We start from the raw sequence: 17,977 nt of genomic DNA on the forward strand, positions 1-17,977 counted from the left end.
GAGGTTCCAAGCCGTTTTATTTTGAACAGATCCTGTTTCTTCTCTTGCTGATCCATGTAATGGTATCATTACCTGGGGCAAATTATAAAGAGGTGAGAAGCTGGCTAATAAATTAGTAGGGTGTTTACAATAGTGGAGAGGTGGGCAACTCCAAACCTCAGGGGCCAGGTCAGGCTTTCAGAATACCCCTGCTCCAGCACAGGTGAGACTGGCCCACTGTTTGAGCCACCTGTGCTGAAGCAGGGGTATTCTGAAAACCTGACCTGTTGGTGGCCCTTGAGAACTGGAGTTGGCCACCCCTGATTTTTTTTGTGTACTGACTATTGTTTGTACAAAGGGCACTATTAAAATGCCTCTTTGCTAGATAAGGGATACCTCTAGAGACCTTTATGTGCACTCAAGAGCATTTTACATGTAGCTTGTGCACTGTTCTGCATATACACCACTTATCGAGGCCTTGTCGTCAAAAAAGCCTACTGCTATTCACTAAGCCGATAAAAAAACGTTTTCTGCAATTGTTTTTTCCGAGAGAAAAAAATCACCAAATGAGCGGCGAGAAGCCACTTATTGGCAGGTTTTCAAACTCGTGCAATTCTAGTAGCCCTGATTAGCTTATCGAGGCTAATCGCGGCTCTAGAATAAAGAATTCCTCTCAAAATCCTCCTGCCAGGAAAAGTTGGCAGAAAGGTGGTGAGAAGCGGCGAGGGGGACTTAGAAAAAAAAATGCATTTTTCATGCATCAGATTGTTGCCGGGAGCCTCCGAAGCTGATACCCATTAATATCAGCACCGGAGACCCCTGGCATGAATCCCATGCAAGAAAAATGCATTTACAGGCAACTTCATTACCTTAGCGGCTAACCGCTAAGGCAATGAAGGGGTTAAGGAACAACAACAGCTTTATTGGGGGCAGAGGGGGTGAGTGAAGCGGGTACTTGCCATTCACTCACCCCACCTGCCCCCAATAAACATTACAATATTACTAACCACCAATACACAACCCACCCACCCCCTGTGCCCCCACATAAAAGCATCTTTTATTTTTTTATACACAGGATTGATACCAGAGGCTGGCGGGTGGTCCCTGTGAGTGTCCGTGGGCCTCCAGGTGGTCCCCACGGGTGTCTAGGGGCCCCCGGGTGGTCCCCGTGGGTGTTTTGGGGCCCTCAGGTAGTCCCCACGGGTGTCTGGGGGCCCAAGGGTGGTGTCCGGGGGCCCTCAGGTGGTGTCTGGGGGTCCTCGGGTGGTTCCCGCAGGTGTCCAAGGGAATTTTGTTACCTGTTCCGAATCTTCAAGGTTGATGGTGTTGGATTGACTTTGATGACGTCGCGGTACGAGAGCTTCCTGAAATGCCGGAATTCGAAGGGTCATCGCTTCTAAAGGTAAGACAAATATTGAATGTATGTAATTTTATTTTTACAGGTTTTTTGATATGTATTTTTATGTTTTTCATTGCCCATTGACTGATAATGTATTAATCTGTGCCCCTTTAGGTACAGATAAATACAGTGACTGTCAATGCATTTTTTGGCAAATGCTTTTTTTCTATTGATTGTTGTTTTTTCTTTTTCCGTTTATTGTTTGGCTTAAATTATTTGTAATTTGGATGGCTTGTTTTTATTTCAGTTTCCGATTGTTTAGCGTTTTTAATTAATTGTTTCTTTTGTTGGCTACTGGTTTTAATTGATGTGTTGGCTAGTGTTTTTATAAATTAATTGATTTATTGGCTAGTGGTTTAAATTCATGAATTGTTTTCTTGGCTAGTGTTTAAAATTAATTAATTGTGTTGTTGGTTAGTGCTTTTGTTTATGTAATTGTTTGGCTAGTGCTTTTATTTATTTAATTGGGGTGTTTAGGTGCTTGTGTATATGTTTTATTATTGTGTATTTTTGGCCTTCAAGCTTTTTTATTAGGGTGACCATTAACTGCTATAGTGGCTTATCATGCCCATATTATATAGGTATTTTTATTTATTAAATGTTTCACCAGGAAGTAATACATTGAGAGTTACCTCTCATTTTCAAGTATGTCCTGGGCACAGAGTTAAGACAAATAATACATGGTTACAAATACATAGTTACATAAGTGAACAGGGTATACATTATATACAAGACATTGCATGCACAGTTAGAGATAATATATATTATAGGCGTATGAAACAGTTACAGACCAGATTAAAATGTGAGACAGCTTTAGTTTTGAAAGAAGTCTCCGGTAGATTGTTCCAGTTGTCGGGTGCACGGTAAGAGGAGGAGGAGCGGCCGGATACTTTGCTGAACTTTGGGACCATGAACAGTCTTTTGGAGTCAGATCTCAGATGATAAGTGCTGCATGTGGTAGGGGTGAGGAGCTCGTTCAGATAGATGGGTAGCTTGTCCAGAAAGTATTTGAAGGCAAGACAGGAAAGATGAACTTTTTACCTAAGTGACTCAAGTGATGACCAATCTAGTTCTTTGAGCATTTCGCAGTGATGTGTGTTGTAGTTGTATTGGATAACAAAATGGCATATTGAATTGTAGAGTGTATCAACTTTGCTAAGGTGGGTTTGGGGAGCCGAGCCGTATACAATGTCCCCATAGTCGGTAATTGGCATTAGCATCTGCTGTGCGATGCACTTTCTGACCAGCAGACTAAGGGAGTATTTGTTCCTGTAAAGTACACCTAGTTTGGCATAGGTCTTTGATGTCAGGGTATCAATGTGCATCCCGAATGTTAAATGGTAGTCAAACCATATGCCCAAGTATTTAAAACTAGTAACAGGAGTTAAGGTGGTGTTAGCGTTGGTTCTGATCTGGAACTCAGTCATTGGAAGCTTTAAAAATTTAGCCTCGGTCCCAAATGTTACAGTCTTGTCAGTGTTTAAAAACAGTTTGTTTTGGGAAATCCAATTTTCAAGTCTCAAATAGTCAGATTGAAATATGTGTTCACGGTCGGAGAGGCTATGGCTGTGTGCATATAAGATTGTGTCATTGTCACGGGAGACCAGGCAATTACACGTTTATACCGGGGTCATATCACTGAGCAAAACGAGATGATGAAATAAATTGTAATTTATTCACTTAAAATAGGCAAACACACAATGTTACACAAAATACAGGAAAAAACACACGTACATGGGACTGGGGTAACAAAACTATACTCTAGTAGGTAGAGATGAAGTTTACCCTCAATAGTCTTGGAACTGCAAAGATTCCGGGCAGATTTTGCTGAAGCAGAGCCTTGCCTTTTTGGAAACTGGAAAAACTTTAGAATCTTGAGAGAATCTAAAAACTTGAGAGAAATCTGAGAACTTGGAAACTGCCTAATCTGAGCTGTGTAAGGGGTTTTAAAACCTCCCAGTTTCATTCACAGCATTCTATCTCCCTATCAGGAGCATGAGATATTTCCCTAGCAACCAATCTGAGACAACCCAGTATCATAAACAGGGTTTCTTAAATATCTGACTGGACACAGGGGCAGGTGACACATGGCCTCTCTCCCCTGCTTCCCGCCTTGCCCTCCCACAGTGAGTGGGCTCCGACCAGGCTAGGAGATCAAATGGACATGCATATTGCATCCGTTTGATTTGAGGATATGGGTTTGAATCACACCCTCCTATCCAAATAGTTTTGACACCTCCATATACTGGATTGCCTTTGAAGCCAGACCTCTGAGTGAGACAGTGTGGCACCAGCTTGGTACAATGCACAAGCATGTTTCAATACACTTTGCTAATAAAATATACCTTACACTCTGCAAAACCTGACTTACATTTTAATAAAAACCTCTCAGCTGTATTACCTAGCTGGAGTGCCCCCTCAGCCCCTATGTTACCTAGGGATCCCTGCTGCTACAGGAACACTTTTCATCCCTGTGCCTCAGTTTACGGTGCACAAAGCGTACATGTACTTAACACACTTTGTTAATAAAATATACGTTTTAACAATCCTACGTCTTTCTGGTTATGGGTAATAGAAGAAGAAACTGCACGTAATTTCCCCCTAGCCATATTCCACACACACACTTTATAATAAACTTAGTACGGATTCTAAGAATCCTCTCACAACCTTAGATGATTGGAGTACCTCAGAACCCCTATACCGGTTTTGGGTGTGACCTGGGCACTTACTGGGTGTCCCCATTAACCTAGGGACCCCTTGACTGTTTCAGTGACACCTCACATCCCTATGCCTTTTTACCTTTCTGGTCTGGTCTGAAGCAGGGAAACCCTGTTGTGAGTCGCACAAGCATTTTCAAGGGGAGACATTACAGGGACCATGTGTCTACATGCATCCAGGCATCCAACCTGATTCCTGGGTACATTTTTAGGGGATCCAGCCACTTTGAGCCCGTCTAGATAGACACAATCCGCCAACACTTTCCCCGCAAAACCCCCCTTGAAACTTACACCACAGCCACCTCTGCTTGCTGGCACTCCTGGAAAGGTAAAAATACATAAAATACTTTATTACCACACCGTTACAGGTTACGCATATACAACACTGGGTCCAAGAGATGACACTCTATAAACCCAACAGGGGTAACCAAACAGGCTTAAACCTTTATTTAATAGCCTGGCTACCCCCACCGTCACAGTTTTCTGCATACATGTGTATTGAAGCTCCCTTACAAGCTGTAGGAAGATCATTGATGAACATTGAGAAGAAGAGGGGCCCCAGAACAGAGCTTTGTGGGACACCACAGGTGATTGTCACGGTAGCTAGTGATAGGTTATAATATACACAAAATATCTGGGTTGAATGGAACACGACTTAGATATAATAAATATAGTTTATTCCTTAAAGAAGGTGAACACACAAGATGGTACAAATAACAGACAAAATATAGCACTTACGTAGGGGTTGGAAAATGAAGCAATCAGGTACAGGATTGGCAATTCATTCAGCAATACAGGATACAAATGAAGACATCACGAAGACTCCACGAAGACAATGGGCATAGAGCTTACAATCAGTTATATAGGATTTTCAGCCCCATACCCTAACACGGGGTGTAAGGCATTGGATATCAATTATCCCTTGCCACCTCACTTGAGGGGCAAAGTAATACCTGCCCACTGGGTGGGCCTTACTCTAATCAGGGGCTCATTTCCCTAGCCCCCCTCCCACAAGACCGGCGTCTGAAAGTCTACCAGATGTGGATCTGGTCCGGGAATCCTTTGTCTTAAGGTGTGAAACACAACACTTATCATAAGTACCCACATCCTGCTTTCCTTTGTGCTAGCATACACAAGCAGGGTGGGGGAGCCTTTTGATCAGGGGGTTTATTGTAGACCACTTGTCTCCCCCCTGAACATTAACATACCATATGGGCTCTGGCTTCCCCGGGCTTTTATACCAGACCCAAAATACAATACATTCCTTAATATCTAAATATATTAAAGTAATCTGTTCGGCTGGGCCGAGCGGGCCAAAACTTGCCAGACCCTCATGCCGGAGGGGACTCTCCATGGTGGCCAAGTTTCAACTCGCTGCGACCCACCGGACCGGAGTTACACACACACAGTTTAAAAGCACATTACAAAAGTGGCTTTTTTCTGCCATGCAAGTCAATGGCAGAAACCTAAACTTTACCATTACCCTGACTCTGTTCTGTTGCCCCGAGAAGGTCGCTATTTGCCATGCAATCGTGCCGGAACTAGGACTATATGGTGGCCGAATCTCAGCCCTCTAGGTTGAACAGAACCGGAGTTATGGGTTTCAGGTTTCTGCGCATTTTAACTTAGCCGTTTTTTACTCGCGGCTTTTCTCCATTAGAATCAATAAGGCCGGCGCCTCCATAGGAAATCCATGGGCCGGCGCCGCCATAGGATTCAATGGGACCTTCGCTATTAGAGTCTATGATGCGACCCTTATAACGAGCGCGACCCTTTACCGGGGTCATTAACTCTCGCACCCGTTTGGGGTCGTGTTAGGGGGTTCCTAGGGTCTAGGGACAAAAAGAATTTTATTCCTGGGTGCCCTAGAACCTAAGTTTCCCACACCAATTGAACCTGACCTTGACCGGGTAGTGATCAAAGCTCTCTTTCAGATATTGTATCCGCTATTGCGGTTTGCGGTTTGGATGGCTGCCAACCCGTTCCTGGAGGTCGGCGTCGAGGAATCCCCATTGAAATGAATGGCTCCATTGACTTTCAATAGAAGGGAAAGCCTCCTCCCCCCCTCCCTGTCACCACTGTGAGATACTTGGGACTTGAAACATTTGTTTTTCACTATGTACTGTATATGTTCTTATTGAGATGTTACTATGGGGATATATTATTGCTACTAGAAGCAGAGGAGACTTGGTGCCAACATTTATAAAAACAAAACGTGTGAGGTTCCAAGCCGTTTTATTTTGAACAGATCCTGTTTCTTCTCTTGCTGATCCATGTAATGGTATCATTACCTGGGGCAAATTATAAAGAGGTGAGAAGCTGGCTAATAAATTAGTAGGGTGTTTACAATAGTGGAGAGGTGGGCAACTCCAAACCTCAGGGGCCAGGTCAGGCTTTCAGAATACCCCTGCTCCAGCACAGGTGAGACTGGCCCACTGTTTGAGCCACCTGTGCTGAAGCAGGGGTATTCTGAAAACCTGACCTGTTGGTGGCCCTTGAGAACTGGAGTTGGCCACCCCTGATTTTTTTTGTGTACTGACTATTGTTTGTACAAAGGGCACTATTAAAATGCCTCTTTGCTAGATAAGGGATACCTCTAGAGACCTTTATGTGCACTCAAGAGCATTTTACATGTAGCTTGTGCACTGTTCTGCATATACACCACTTATCGAGGCCTTGTCGTCAAAAAAGCCTACTGCTATTCACTAAGCCGATAAAAAAACGTTTTCTGCAATTGTTTTTTCCGAGAGAAAAAAATCACCAAATGAGCGGCGAGAAGCCACTTATTGGCAGGTTTTCAAACTCGTGCAATTCTAGTAGCCCTGATTAGCTTATCGAGGCTAATCGCGGCTCTAGAATAAAGAATTCCTCTCAAAATCCTCCTGCCAGGAAAAGTTGGCAGAAAGGTGGTGAGAAGCGGCGAGGGGGACTTAGAAAAAAAAATGCATTTTTCATGCATCAGATTGTTGCCGGGAGCCTCCGAAGCTGATACCCATTAATATCAGCACCGGAGACCCCTGGCATGAATCCCATGCAAGAAAAATGCATTTACAGGCAACTTCATTACCTTAGCGGCTAACCGCTAAGGCAATGAAGGGGTTAAGGAACAACAACAGCTTTATTGGGGGCAGAGGGGGTGAGTGAAGCGGGTACTTGCCATTCACTCACCCCACCTGCCCCCAATAAACATTACAATATTACTAACCACCAATACACAACCCACCCACCCCCTGTGCCCCCACATAAAAGCATCTTTTATTTTTTTATACACAGGATTGATACCAGAGGCTGGCGGGTGGTCCCTGTGAGTGTCCGTGGGCCTCCAGGTGGTCCCCACGGGTGTCTAGGGGCCCCCGGGTGGTCCCCGTGGGTGTTTTGGGGCCCTCAGGTAGTCCCCACGGGTGTCTGGGGGCCCAAGGGTGGTGTCCGGGGGCCCTCAGGTGGTGTCTGGGGGTCCTCGGGTGGTTCCCGCAGGTGTCCAAGGGAATTTTGTTACCTGTTCCGAATCTTCAAGGTTGATGGTGTTGGATTGACTTTGATGACGTCGCGGTACGAGAGCTTCCTGAAATGCCGGAATTCGAAGGGTCATCGCTTCTAAAGGTAAGACAAATATTGAATGTATGTAATTTTATTTTTACAGGTTTTTTGATATGTATTTTTATGTTTTTCATTGCCCATTGACTGATAATGTATTAATCTGTGCCCCTTTAGGTACAGATAAATACAGTGACTGTCAATGCATTTTTTGGCAAATGCTTTTTTTCTATTGATTGTTGTTTTTTCTTTTTCCGTTTATTGTTTGGCTTAAATTATTTGTAATTTGGATGGCTTGTTTTTATTTCAGTTTCCGATTGTTTAGCGTTTTTAATTAATTGTTTCTTTTGTTGGCTACTGGTTTTAATTGATGTGTTGGCTAGTGTTTTTATAAATTAATTGATTTATTGGCTAGTGGTTTAAATTCATGAATTGTTTTCTTGGCTAGTGTTTAAAATTAATTAATTGTGTTGTTGGTTAGTGCTTTTGTTTATGTAATTGTTTGGCTAGTGCTTTTATTTATTTAATTGGGGTGTTTAGGTGCTTGTGTATATGTTTTATTATTGTGTATTTTTGGCCTTCAAGCTTTTTTATTAGGGTGACCATTAACTGCTATAGTGGCTTATCATGCCCATATTATATAGGTATTTTTATTTATTAAATGTTTCACCAGGAAGTAATACATTGAGAGTTACCTCTCATTTTCAAGTATGTCCTGGGCACAGAGTTAAGACAAATAATACATGGTTACAAATACATAGTTACATAAGTGAACAGGGTATACATTATATACAAGACATTGCATGCACAGTTAGAGATAATATATATTATAGGCGTATGAAACAGTTACAGACCAGATTAAAATGTGAGACAGCTTTAGTTTTGAAAGAAGTCTCCGGTAGATTGTTCCAGTTGTCGGGTGCACGGTAAGAGGAGGAGGAGCGGCCGGATACTTTGCTGAACTTTGGGACCATGAACAGTCTTTTGGAGTCAGATCTCAGATGATAAGTGCTGCATGTGGTAGGGGTGAGGAGCTCGTTCAGATAGATGGGTAGCTTGTCCAGAAAGTATTTGAAGGCAAGACAGGAAAGATGAACTTTTTACCTAAGTGACTCAAGTGATGACCAATCTAGTTCTTTGAGCATTTCGCAGTGATGTGTGTTGTAGTTGTATTGGATAACAAAATGGCATATTGAATTGTAGAGTGTATCAACTTTGCTAAGGTGGGTTTGGGGAGCCGAGCCGTATACAATGTCCCCATAGTCGGTAATTGGCATTAGCATCTGCTGTGCGATGCACTTTCTGACCAGCAGACTAAGGGAGTATTTGTTCCTGTAAAGTACACCTAGTTTGGCATAGGTCTTTGATGTCAGGGTATCAATGTGCATCCCGAATGTTAAATGGTAGTCAAACCATATGCCCAAGTATTTAAAACTAGTAACAGGAGTTAAGGTGGTGTTAGCGTTGGTTCTGATCTGGAACTCAGTCATTGGAAGCTTTAAAAATTTAGCCTCGGTCCCAAATGTTACAGTCTTGTCAGTGTTTAAAAACAGTTTGTTTTGGGAAATCCAATTTTCAAGTCTCAAATAGTCAGATTGAAATATGTGTTCACGGTCGGAGAGGCTATGGCTGTGTGCATATAAGATTGTGTCATTGTCACGGGAGACCAGGCAATTACACGTTTATACCGGGGTCATATCACTGAGCAAAACGAGATGATGAAATAAATTGTAATTTATTCACTTAAAATAGGCAAACACACAATGTTACACAAAATACAGGAAAAAACACACGTACATGGGACTGGGGTAACAAAACTATACTCTAGTAGGTAGAGATGAAGTTTACCCTCAATAGTCTTGGAACTGCAAAGATTCCGGGCAGATTTTGCTGAAGCAGAGCCTTGCCTTTTTGGAAACTGGAAAAACTTTAGAATCTTGAGAGAATCTAAAAACTTGAGAGAAATCTGAGAACTTGGAAACTGCCTAATCTGAGCTGTGTAAGGGGTTTTAAAACCTCCCAGTTTCATTCACAGCATTCTATCTCCCTATCAGGAGCATGAGATATTTCCCTAGCAACCAATCTGAGACAACCCAGTATCATAAACAGGGTTTCTTAAATATCTGACTGGACACAGGGGCAGGTGACACATGGCCTCTCTCCCCTGCTTCCCGCCTTGCCCTCCCACAGTGAGTGGGCTCCGACCAGGCTAGGAGATCAAATGGACATGCATATTGCATCCGTTTGATTTGAGGATATGGGTTTGAATCACACCCTCCTATCCAAATAGTTTTGACACCTCCATATACTGGATTGCCTTTGAAGCCAGACCTCTGAGTGAGACAGTGTGGCACCAGCTTGGTACAATGCACAAGCATGTTTCAATACACTTTGCTAATAAAATATACCTTACACTCTGCAAAACCTGACTTACATTTTAATAAAAACCTCTCAGCTGTATTACCTAGCTGGAGTGCCCCCTCAGCCCCTATGTTACCTAGGGATCCCTGCTGCTACAGGAACACTTTTCATCCCTGTGCCTCAGTTTACGGTGCACAAAGCGTACATGTACTTAACACACTTTGTTAATAAAATATACGTTTTAACAATCCTACGTCTTTCTGGTTATGGGTAATAGAAGAAGAAACTGCACGTAATTTCCCCCTAGCCATATTCCACACACACACTTTATAATAAACTTAGTACGGATTCTAAGAATCCTCTCACAACCTTAGATGATTGGAGTACCTCAGAACCCCTATACCGGTTTTGGGTGTGACCTGGGCACTTACTGGGTGTCCCCATTAACCTAGGGACCCCTTGACTGTTTCAGTGACACCTCACATCCCTATGCCTTTTTACCTTTCTGGTCTGGTCTGAAGCAGGGAAACCCTGTTGTGAGTCGCACAAGCATTTTCAAGGGGAGACATTACAGGGACCATGTGTCTACATGCATCCAGGCATCCAACCTGATTCCTGGGTACATTTTTAGGGGATCCAGCCACTTTGAGCCCGTCTAGATAGACACAATCCGCCAACACTTTCCCCGCAAAACCCCCCTTGAAACTCACACCACAGCCACCTCTGCTTGCTGGCACTCCTGGAAAGGTAAAAATACATAAAATACTTTATTACCACACCGTTACAGGTTACGCATATACAACACTGGGTCCAAGAGATGACACTCTATAAACCCAACAGGGGTAACCAAACAGGCTTAAACCTTTATTTAATAGCCTGGCTACCCCCACCGTCACAGTTTTCTGCATACATGTGTATTGAAGCTCCCTTACAAGCTGTAGGAAGATCATTGATGAACATTGAGAAGAAGAGGGGCCCCAGAACAGAGCTTTGTGGGACACCACAGGTGATTGTCACGGTAGCTAGTGATAGGTTATAATATACACAAAATATCTGGGTTGAATGGAACACGACTTAGATATAATAAATATAGTTTATTCCTTAAAGAAGGTGAACACACAAGATGGTACAAATAACAGACAAAATATAGCACTTACGTAGGGGTTGGAAAATGAAGCAATCAGGTACAGGATTGGCAATTCATTCAGCAATACAGGATACAAATGAAGAAATCACGAAGACTCCACGAAGACAATGGGCATAGAGCTTACAATCAGTTATATAGGATTTTCAGCCCCATACCCTAACACGGGGTGTAAGGCATTGGATATCAATTATCCCTTGCCACCTCACTTGAGGGGCAAAGTAATACCTGCCCACTGGGTGGGCCTTACTCTAATCAGGGGCTCATTTCCCTAGCCCCCCTCCCACAAGACCGGCGTCTGAAAGTCTACCAGATGTGGATCTGGTCCGGGAATCCTTTGTCTTAAGGTGTGAAACACAACACTTATCATAAGTACCCACATCCTGCTTTCCTTTGTGCTAGCATACACAAGCAGGGTGGGGGAGCCTTTTGATCAGGGGGTTTATTGTAGACCACTTGTCTCCCCCCTGAACATTAACATACCATATGGGCTCTGGCTTCCCCAGGCTTTTATACCAGACCCAAAATACAATACATTCCTTAATATCTAAATATATTAAAGTAATCTGTTCGGCTGGGCCGAGCGGGCCAAAACTTGCCAGACCCTCATGCCGGAGGGGACTCTCCATGGTGGCCAAGTTTCAACTCGCTGCGACCCACCGGACCGGAGTTACACACACACAGTTTAAAAGCACATTACAAAAGTGGCTTTTTTCTGCCATGCAAGTCAATGGCAGAAACCTAAACTTTACCATTACCCTGACTCTGTTCTGTTGCCCCGAGAAGGTCGCTATTTGCCATGCAATCGTGCCGGAACTAGGACTATATGGTGGCCGAATCTCAGCCCTCTAGGTTGAACAGAACCGGAGTTATGGGTTTCAGGTTTCTGCGCATTTTAACTTAGCCGTTTTTTACTCGCGGCTTTTCTCCATTAGAATCAATAAGGCCGGCGCCTCCATAGGAAATCCATGGGCCGGCGCCGCCATAGGATTCAATGGGACCTTCGCTATTAGAGTCTATGATGCGACCCTTATAACGAGCGCGACCCTTTACCGGGGTCATTAACTCTCGCACCCGTTTGGGGTCGTGTGAGGGGGTTCCTAGGGTCTAGGGACAAAAAGAATTTTATTCCTGGGTGCCCTAGAACCTAAGTTTCCCACACCAATTGAACCTGACCTTGACCGGGTAGTGATCAAAGCTCTCTTTCAGATATTGTATCCGCTATTGCGGTTTGCGGTTTGGATGGCTGCCAACCCGTTCCTGGAGGTCGGCGTCGAGGAATCCCCATTGAAATGAATGGCTCCATTGACTTTCAATAGGGAACCGGCGCTCCTCCTCTCGGGCGCCACCTGCTGGTCTTCTACGGAAACGGGCCCAAATCGCCGGATTCGCCATAGGATTGCATGGAGCTGCAATGGCGACCTATGGAGAGCTGCAAAATGGAGCCTGCAAAGGCGGGAAAATGGAACAAAGGGCTATAATCACTACATAAACCTTAACCCTTTTCCTCCCGCCTGGATCCCGGTGTATGTGGTTGCTGCATACACTGCAAAAGTACAAACACCATAATTGTACCAATATAAACACTTAGCAAATAAAACGGTTTGCCATGAGGCAGGGGAATAAAAATACATTAATTCCCTCTAAATGTGGGAATAGGATAACCAAGGGACATACCTTTTGGTTATGAAGCAGGGGAACATATGTATTATACGTACATTTCTGGTTAACCCCTCACTTCCCAGACGGTGGAAAGGGGTGCCTAATGGCTTTGACCCCTTTATTACACGCTTGGCACCCCTCCCCCGTCACAGGTGATATCCAAGGGGTTTGGTGTTAGAGCCTGAGGTGGACACTTTGGGATCTACCTGATAGGTAGGAATGAAACCAGTTTAAAGCATGCTTCCCTATTCCAGAGCACTGGAGTTTGTTTAGCAAGATAACATGATCAACAGTATCAAAAGCCTTGGCAAAATCTAGGAATATTGCACCAGTGCGTTGTCCCCATTCCATTCCACACTGGATTTCATTGCAAACTTTTAGCAGGGTAATTACGGTGGAGTGTTTGGGGCGAAAGCCAGATTGGAATTGGCTAGGGAAATTTGTCTTGGTATAGTAATCGCTTAGTTGGGAGTGAACACATTTTTCCATGACTTTGGATAGTATTGGGAGGAGAGATTGGCCTGTAGTTTGAGTTTGGGTAAGATGTACCACTATGCCAATCAATGGGTACAAGGTGGGTATAGTGGTCCCGGGGTGGGTGGTTAGGCCTCCCCGGTGGGTAACGGGGAGGGTGGGTTAACCCCTTAATTACTATAGTTGTTATTAACCGCTAAGGTGATTAAGGGGTTAAGGGCCATTAGATTGTATTTTTTCATGTATTCTCGCTGGCATTGGAGGACATGGACCTGCAGTATGCTGATGAGGACGCCCTTCATGATGGCAGGGGTAAGTAGAAAGATTTATTTACTTTATGCTGGCTAATGTTTTATTTAATAATGGGCAAATGAGCTATTATCAATCTCTGGATAATAGTTATTTTGCCCATTACAGTACTGTATGTGTTGAGGGGAGGAGGAGGGGAGTGTATTTTATCACGGGGACCACCTGAGGACCCACGGAGACCACATGGGGACCACCTGAGGACCTCCGGACACTCGCGGGGACCACAAACGGGGTCCACCCGAGGGACCTCTGTGGGGCCCCTGGACACCTACTGGGACCACCTGGGGGCCCACGGACACTCGCAGGGACCACCCGGGGACCCCTGCCGTCTCTGGCATCAATCCTGTGCAGATTTTTTTTTAAATGTTTTTATGTGGGGGCACGGGGGTGGGTGGGTTGTGTATTGGTGTTTGGTACATATTGTAATGTTTATTGTGGGCAGAGGGGGTGAGTGAAGGGCCAAGTACCCGCTTCACTCACCCCCTCTGTCCTCAATAAACCTGCTATTGTGCCTTAACCCCTTCATTGCCTTAGTGGCTATCTGCTAAGGTAATGAAGCTGCTTTAATGTAATTTTTATTAATAGTGTGCGAGAGCAGGGGGTCTCCTGAGCTGACGCTCTTTGATTTATGCCGCAGCGACCCCCTGCTTCCCTAGTTACAGGCCCTGGTATGGGACATCGGGTGCCGGTATCGCCGATATTTTTAAAACCTCCTCGTCATGTGACCGGGGGATTTAAATAATGAAGGAGATACCGGCGGCACCCCATATCTGAGCCTGTAGCTCAGGAACAGGGGGTCCCCAAGGCTGAAATCAATGAGGTTCATCTCAGAAGACTCCCTACTCCCGCAAACTATTAATAAAAATTACATTAAAGCAGCTTTATTACCATAGCGGATAGTCACTATGGTAACGAATTAATTTAATTTTTTATTTGGGTTTTAATACTAGTGTATTAAAATACTTGTGCAGGGGGTCTCCGAGCAGAACCTCATTGATTTGAGGTCTGGGGACCCCCTGCTTCCCAAGATACAGGCCCCGTTATGGGGTGCCGGTATCTCCTATGCATTTTATTCCCACAGTCACATGACATGGGACATTTAAATGCATAGGAGATACCGGCACCCCATAACGGGGGCCTGTATCTCGGGAAGCAGGGGGTCCCCGGATCTCAAATCAACACGGTTCTGCTCCGGAGACCCCCTGCTACAATACACTAGGAGCGGCTCAGTGAGTAAAGACACTGACTGAATCTGAGTTTGGCGCAAGGGAACCTGGTTCAATTCCTGGTGTCGGCTCCTTGTGACCTTGGGCAAGCCACTTTATCTCCCTGTGCCTCAGGCACCAAAAACATAGATTGTAAGCTCCACGGGGCAGGACCTGTGCCTGCAAATGTCTCTGTAAAGCGCTACATAAAACTAGCAGCGCTATACAAGAACATGCTATTATTATTAATAAAAAATGTTGATCTCTGGCGAGATTTGCACAGGGAGAGGCGTCTCTCTCTCTCTGCAGCAGAAAGAACTCGCCTGGTGAGCCCCTTTCAGAGGGGGGGGGGATCATCACGTCGCCGGCTACTCGCCAGTTTTGCAAATCTTGCTATCACAGTTATTCGGGGCTTTCTGCATACCGTGATAGTAACGCTGTCAAAACAGGCAATTTAAACAGCCTGGCGCTTTGTGCATAGGCCCCTTAGTCTTTTTGGGAAGCTGCTGTGAGTACAGCACTGTGTAAAGCGTGGTATAGTGGTTAAGAAGTTGTTTTGTTAACACATCTGTGGCAAAGTGTCACCCTGTGTGCAATGCGCACCCTCTACAGGGATATTATCAAGGAGCCTCCTCTAGTTATCGTTCAGTAGAACACGAGTGAAAGGAATTGCATGAAAATATGGTTCAAAGTCCTCAATTCCCAGCAGTAATTCCCAGCCAGGTTGTACAGCTGATGTGGAACCAGACAGGCAGGGGATGGCTTCACCGTTCAAACTGCTGCCACAGTGATATCTCAGAGAGATCAAGTCATAGAGAGACACAGAACCCCCCAACATCAAGGTTCCTCTGTCAGAGGGTGTCCGTGTCAGTGCACTCGATAAATACATTTTTGGGGGTATTTTTGACTTTGTATTTCTGTAATGGTATGAACACCTCTATTATATGTTTTCCTGTTGGATAAAGGGATTCCACCCCAGAGGTGGCCGCATGTGTTCTTCTAAGCCAGGGGAGCGCAAACTTTTACTGCTGCGCCTCCCTGTCTGGCTTGTTCGGAGATCGCGCCCCCCCCTCCTACCTTCCAGCTGCGTCAAATGACGCTCTGGGGTCATGTGACGTAAAGTCATGTGACCCGCGGCATCATGTGACGTCTGGGACGTCACATCACATGACCTCACGGCGTCATTTGACGTTGAGTTGCCATGGAGACACGTCATAGCGTCTGAATCCCGGTAAGTTTTGTTGTTGCAGAGGCATCATGCGATCCTCCGACATTTCATTTAAATGCCTCGGGACCTCTGCAACCGCCCACGCCCCCCTGGGGGCGCCCCCACCAGTTTGCGCACCCCTGTATCTAGGCTATAACTCTAAGATGTTTTGGGGATTGCTGGTAATCTCATGGACATAAGTTTCTCTTCTAGATACTTGACGAGGTATCTCAGAGGAGGAGGTGGAGAAGGAGGAGGTCTGGGGACACTGGCACATTGACAGGTGGAAGGTCTCTGTATTTGCAGGAGACTCAATGCTTCTCCTTCTGTCTCCCCAGCTCTTTGCCTCTCAGGCCCAGAGTCTCCTGCTCATGACCACAGTGGCCATGCCGGTGTTCAGCAAGAAGAACGAGACCGTAAGTAGTGACCATGACAACTCAGTACATGGGACCGGACGGGTGGGAGAGAGAAGGAAACAAGAGACAAGGGACCCCAAAGAATTAGGAAGGGGAGAACTAAGCAAGGAGGAGAGAGAGGAAAAAGGGAAAAGGTGAAAGTTTAGAGCAGTGGTTCTCAACCTTTTTTTGAGGAAGGGCACCCCTGAAGGATTTTTCAAATCTCAGGGCACCCCTGCTTTACAGAGCTCCGTCATCCTCTCACACCCAACACACTCACCCACCCTCTCCCCCACTCTATGGGGGGTTGGCAGTGTCTTCTCATGTCTCTTCCTCTCCGTCAGAGATCGGAAGGGATCCTCCTTGGTGTGGTGGGCTCTGACGTTCCTCTGAGAGAGCTCCTGAAGCTGGCTCCCAGGTACAAGGTAAGAGGCCGATGTGCTGTGTATCCCTCCGCCGGACTCTTTTACTAAACTCCTTTTTCTTTCCCAGTCCATATATCTACAGCAGGGGTGTTCAACTCCAGTCCCAAGACCCCATGACAGGTCAGGTTTTAAGGATATCGCAGCTTCAGCACAGATGGCTTCCTGATCTCTCGACCGAGCCACTGATTGAGCCACCTGTGAAGAAGCTGGGATATCCTTAAAACCTGCCCTGTCGTGGGGTCTTGAAGACTGGAGTTGAGTACCACTGATCTACAGGACAAGAAATACATCGCAGGCACAGTGACTGTGGGGGAGATGTAAACTCCGTAACACCCATTGTGTTCACATTTTTACCTGTGAAAGGTAAGTGTTTGAGAGCAAACCGTGACATCACCTTGTCTTCCTCTGTGTCACAGCTGGGAGTCCATGGATACGCCTTTCTGAACACGAACAACGGCTACATTCTCTCTCACCCCGACCTGCGGCCCCTGGTAAGTGACCTTCACCCTGACCTTTGCTGGGTGTTTGTGGGCGGAATATTCTTCACGCGTTCTGTTCTATAAATTGTCTTTGCCTTTCCATAATGAGGCTCAGGCGTCTTCGCAATGTTCGTTCTCTCCCCGTTTCCTGTTTTGGACAAATGTTAAATTCATATTAATAATAATTTTTGGGAGTATTAAAAAAATGCAGTCCTGCTCTCTGAATTTCTTCAGCATTGCTTTATAACGCAGTCCTGCTCTCTGTATATTTGGAATTGCTGGAACATTAATTTCTTATTTATTTATACAAAAATGTTTTACTAGGAAGTAATACATTGAGAGTTACCGCTCGTTTTCAAGTCCTGGGCACAGAGTTAAGATGATAAATACATGGTTAAAAATACAGTTACATAAGTGAACAGGGTATACATTATATACAAGACATTGCATCGATGGGGCCAGAGGGCCCTGGTCAGAACTGTAGTCCTGGGCCCCGGGAAACCGGTCAGCGGCCCTGCTTGTCGTGCATTTGCATGTCTCAGGCAGGTCTCCAGCCCTGCTCTTTCCCCATTATCGCTTTGCAAACAGTGCTTCTACTGCAGCCAGGGATTCTGGGTAATGACATGCAAATGAGCACAGTGTGTCACTCTTTACTTCTAATACATTTTAACTTGTGCAGCCCTCCTT

At 45.1% G+C, this 17,977-nt stretch overlaps 1 protein-coding gene across 7 annotated transcripts in view; it reads left to right on the top strand.

Annotated features, from left to right (window-relative positions):
* CACNA2D4 (calcium voltage-gated channel auxiliary subunit alpha2delta 4) overlaps positions 1-17,977 on the top strand; it is a 211,204-nt gene that overhangs the window by 57,600 nt on the left and 135,627 nt on the right. For all 7 annotated transcript variants that reach the window (XR_012801888.1, XR_012801889.1, XR_012801890.1 and 4 more), the window contains 3 exons: positions 16,330-16,407; positions 16,731-16,811; positions 17,228-17,302. Coding sequence is in view for 3 of the 7 variants with exons in the window: in XM_075602360.1 (XP_075458475.1) it covers positions 16,330-16,407; positions 16,731-16,811; positions 17,228-17,302 (234 nt within the window). In the remaining 4 variants the exon portion in view is untranslated. The remainder of the gene's footprint in view (positions 1-16,329; positions 16,408-16,730; positions 16,812-17,227; positions 17,303-17,977) is intronic.

The sequence above is a fragment of the Ascaphus truei genome, chromosome 5, assembly GCF_040206685.1.
Source record: "Ascaphus truei isolate aAscTru1 chromosome 5, aAscTru1.hap1, whole genome shotgun sequence".
NCBI classification, from domain to species: Eukaryota; Metazoa; Chordata; class Amphibia; order Anura; family Ascaphidae; genus Ascaphus; species Ascaphus truei.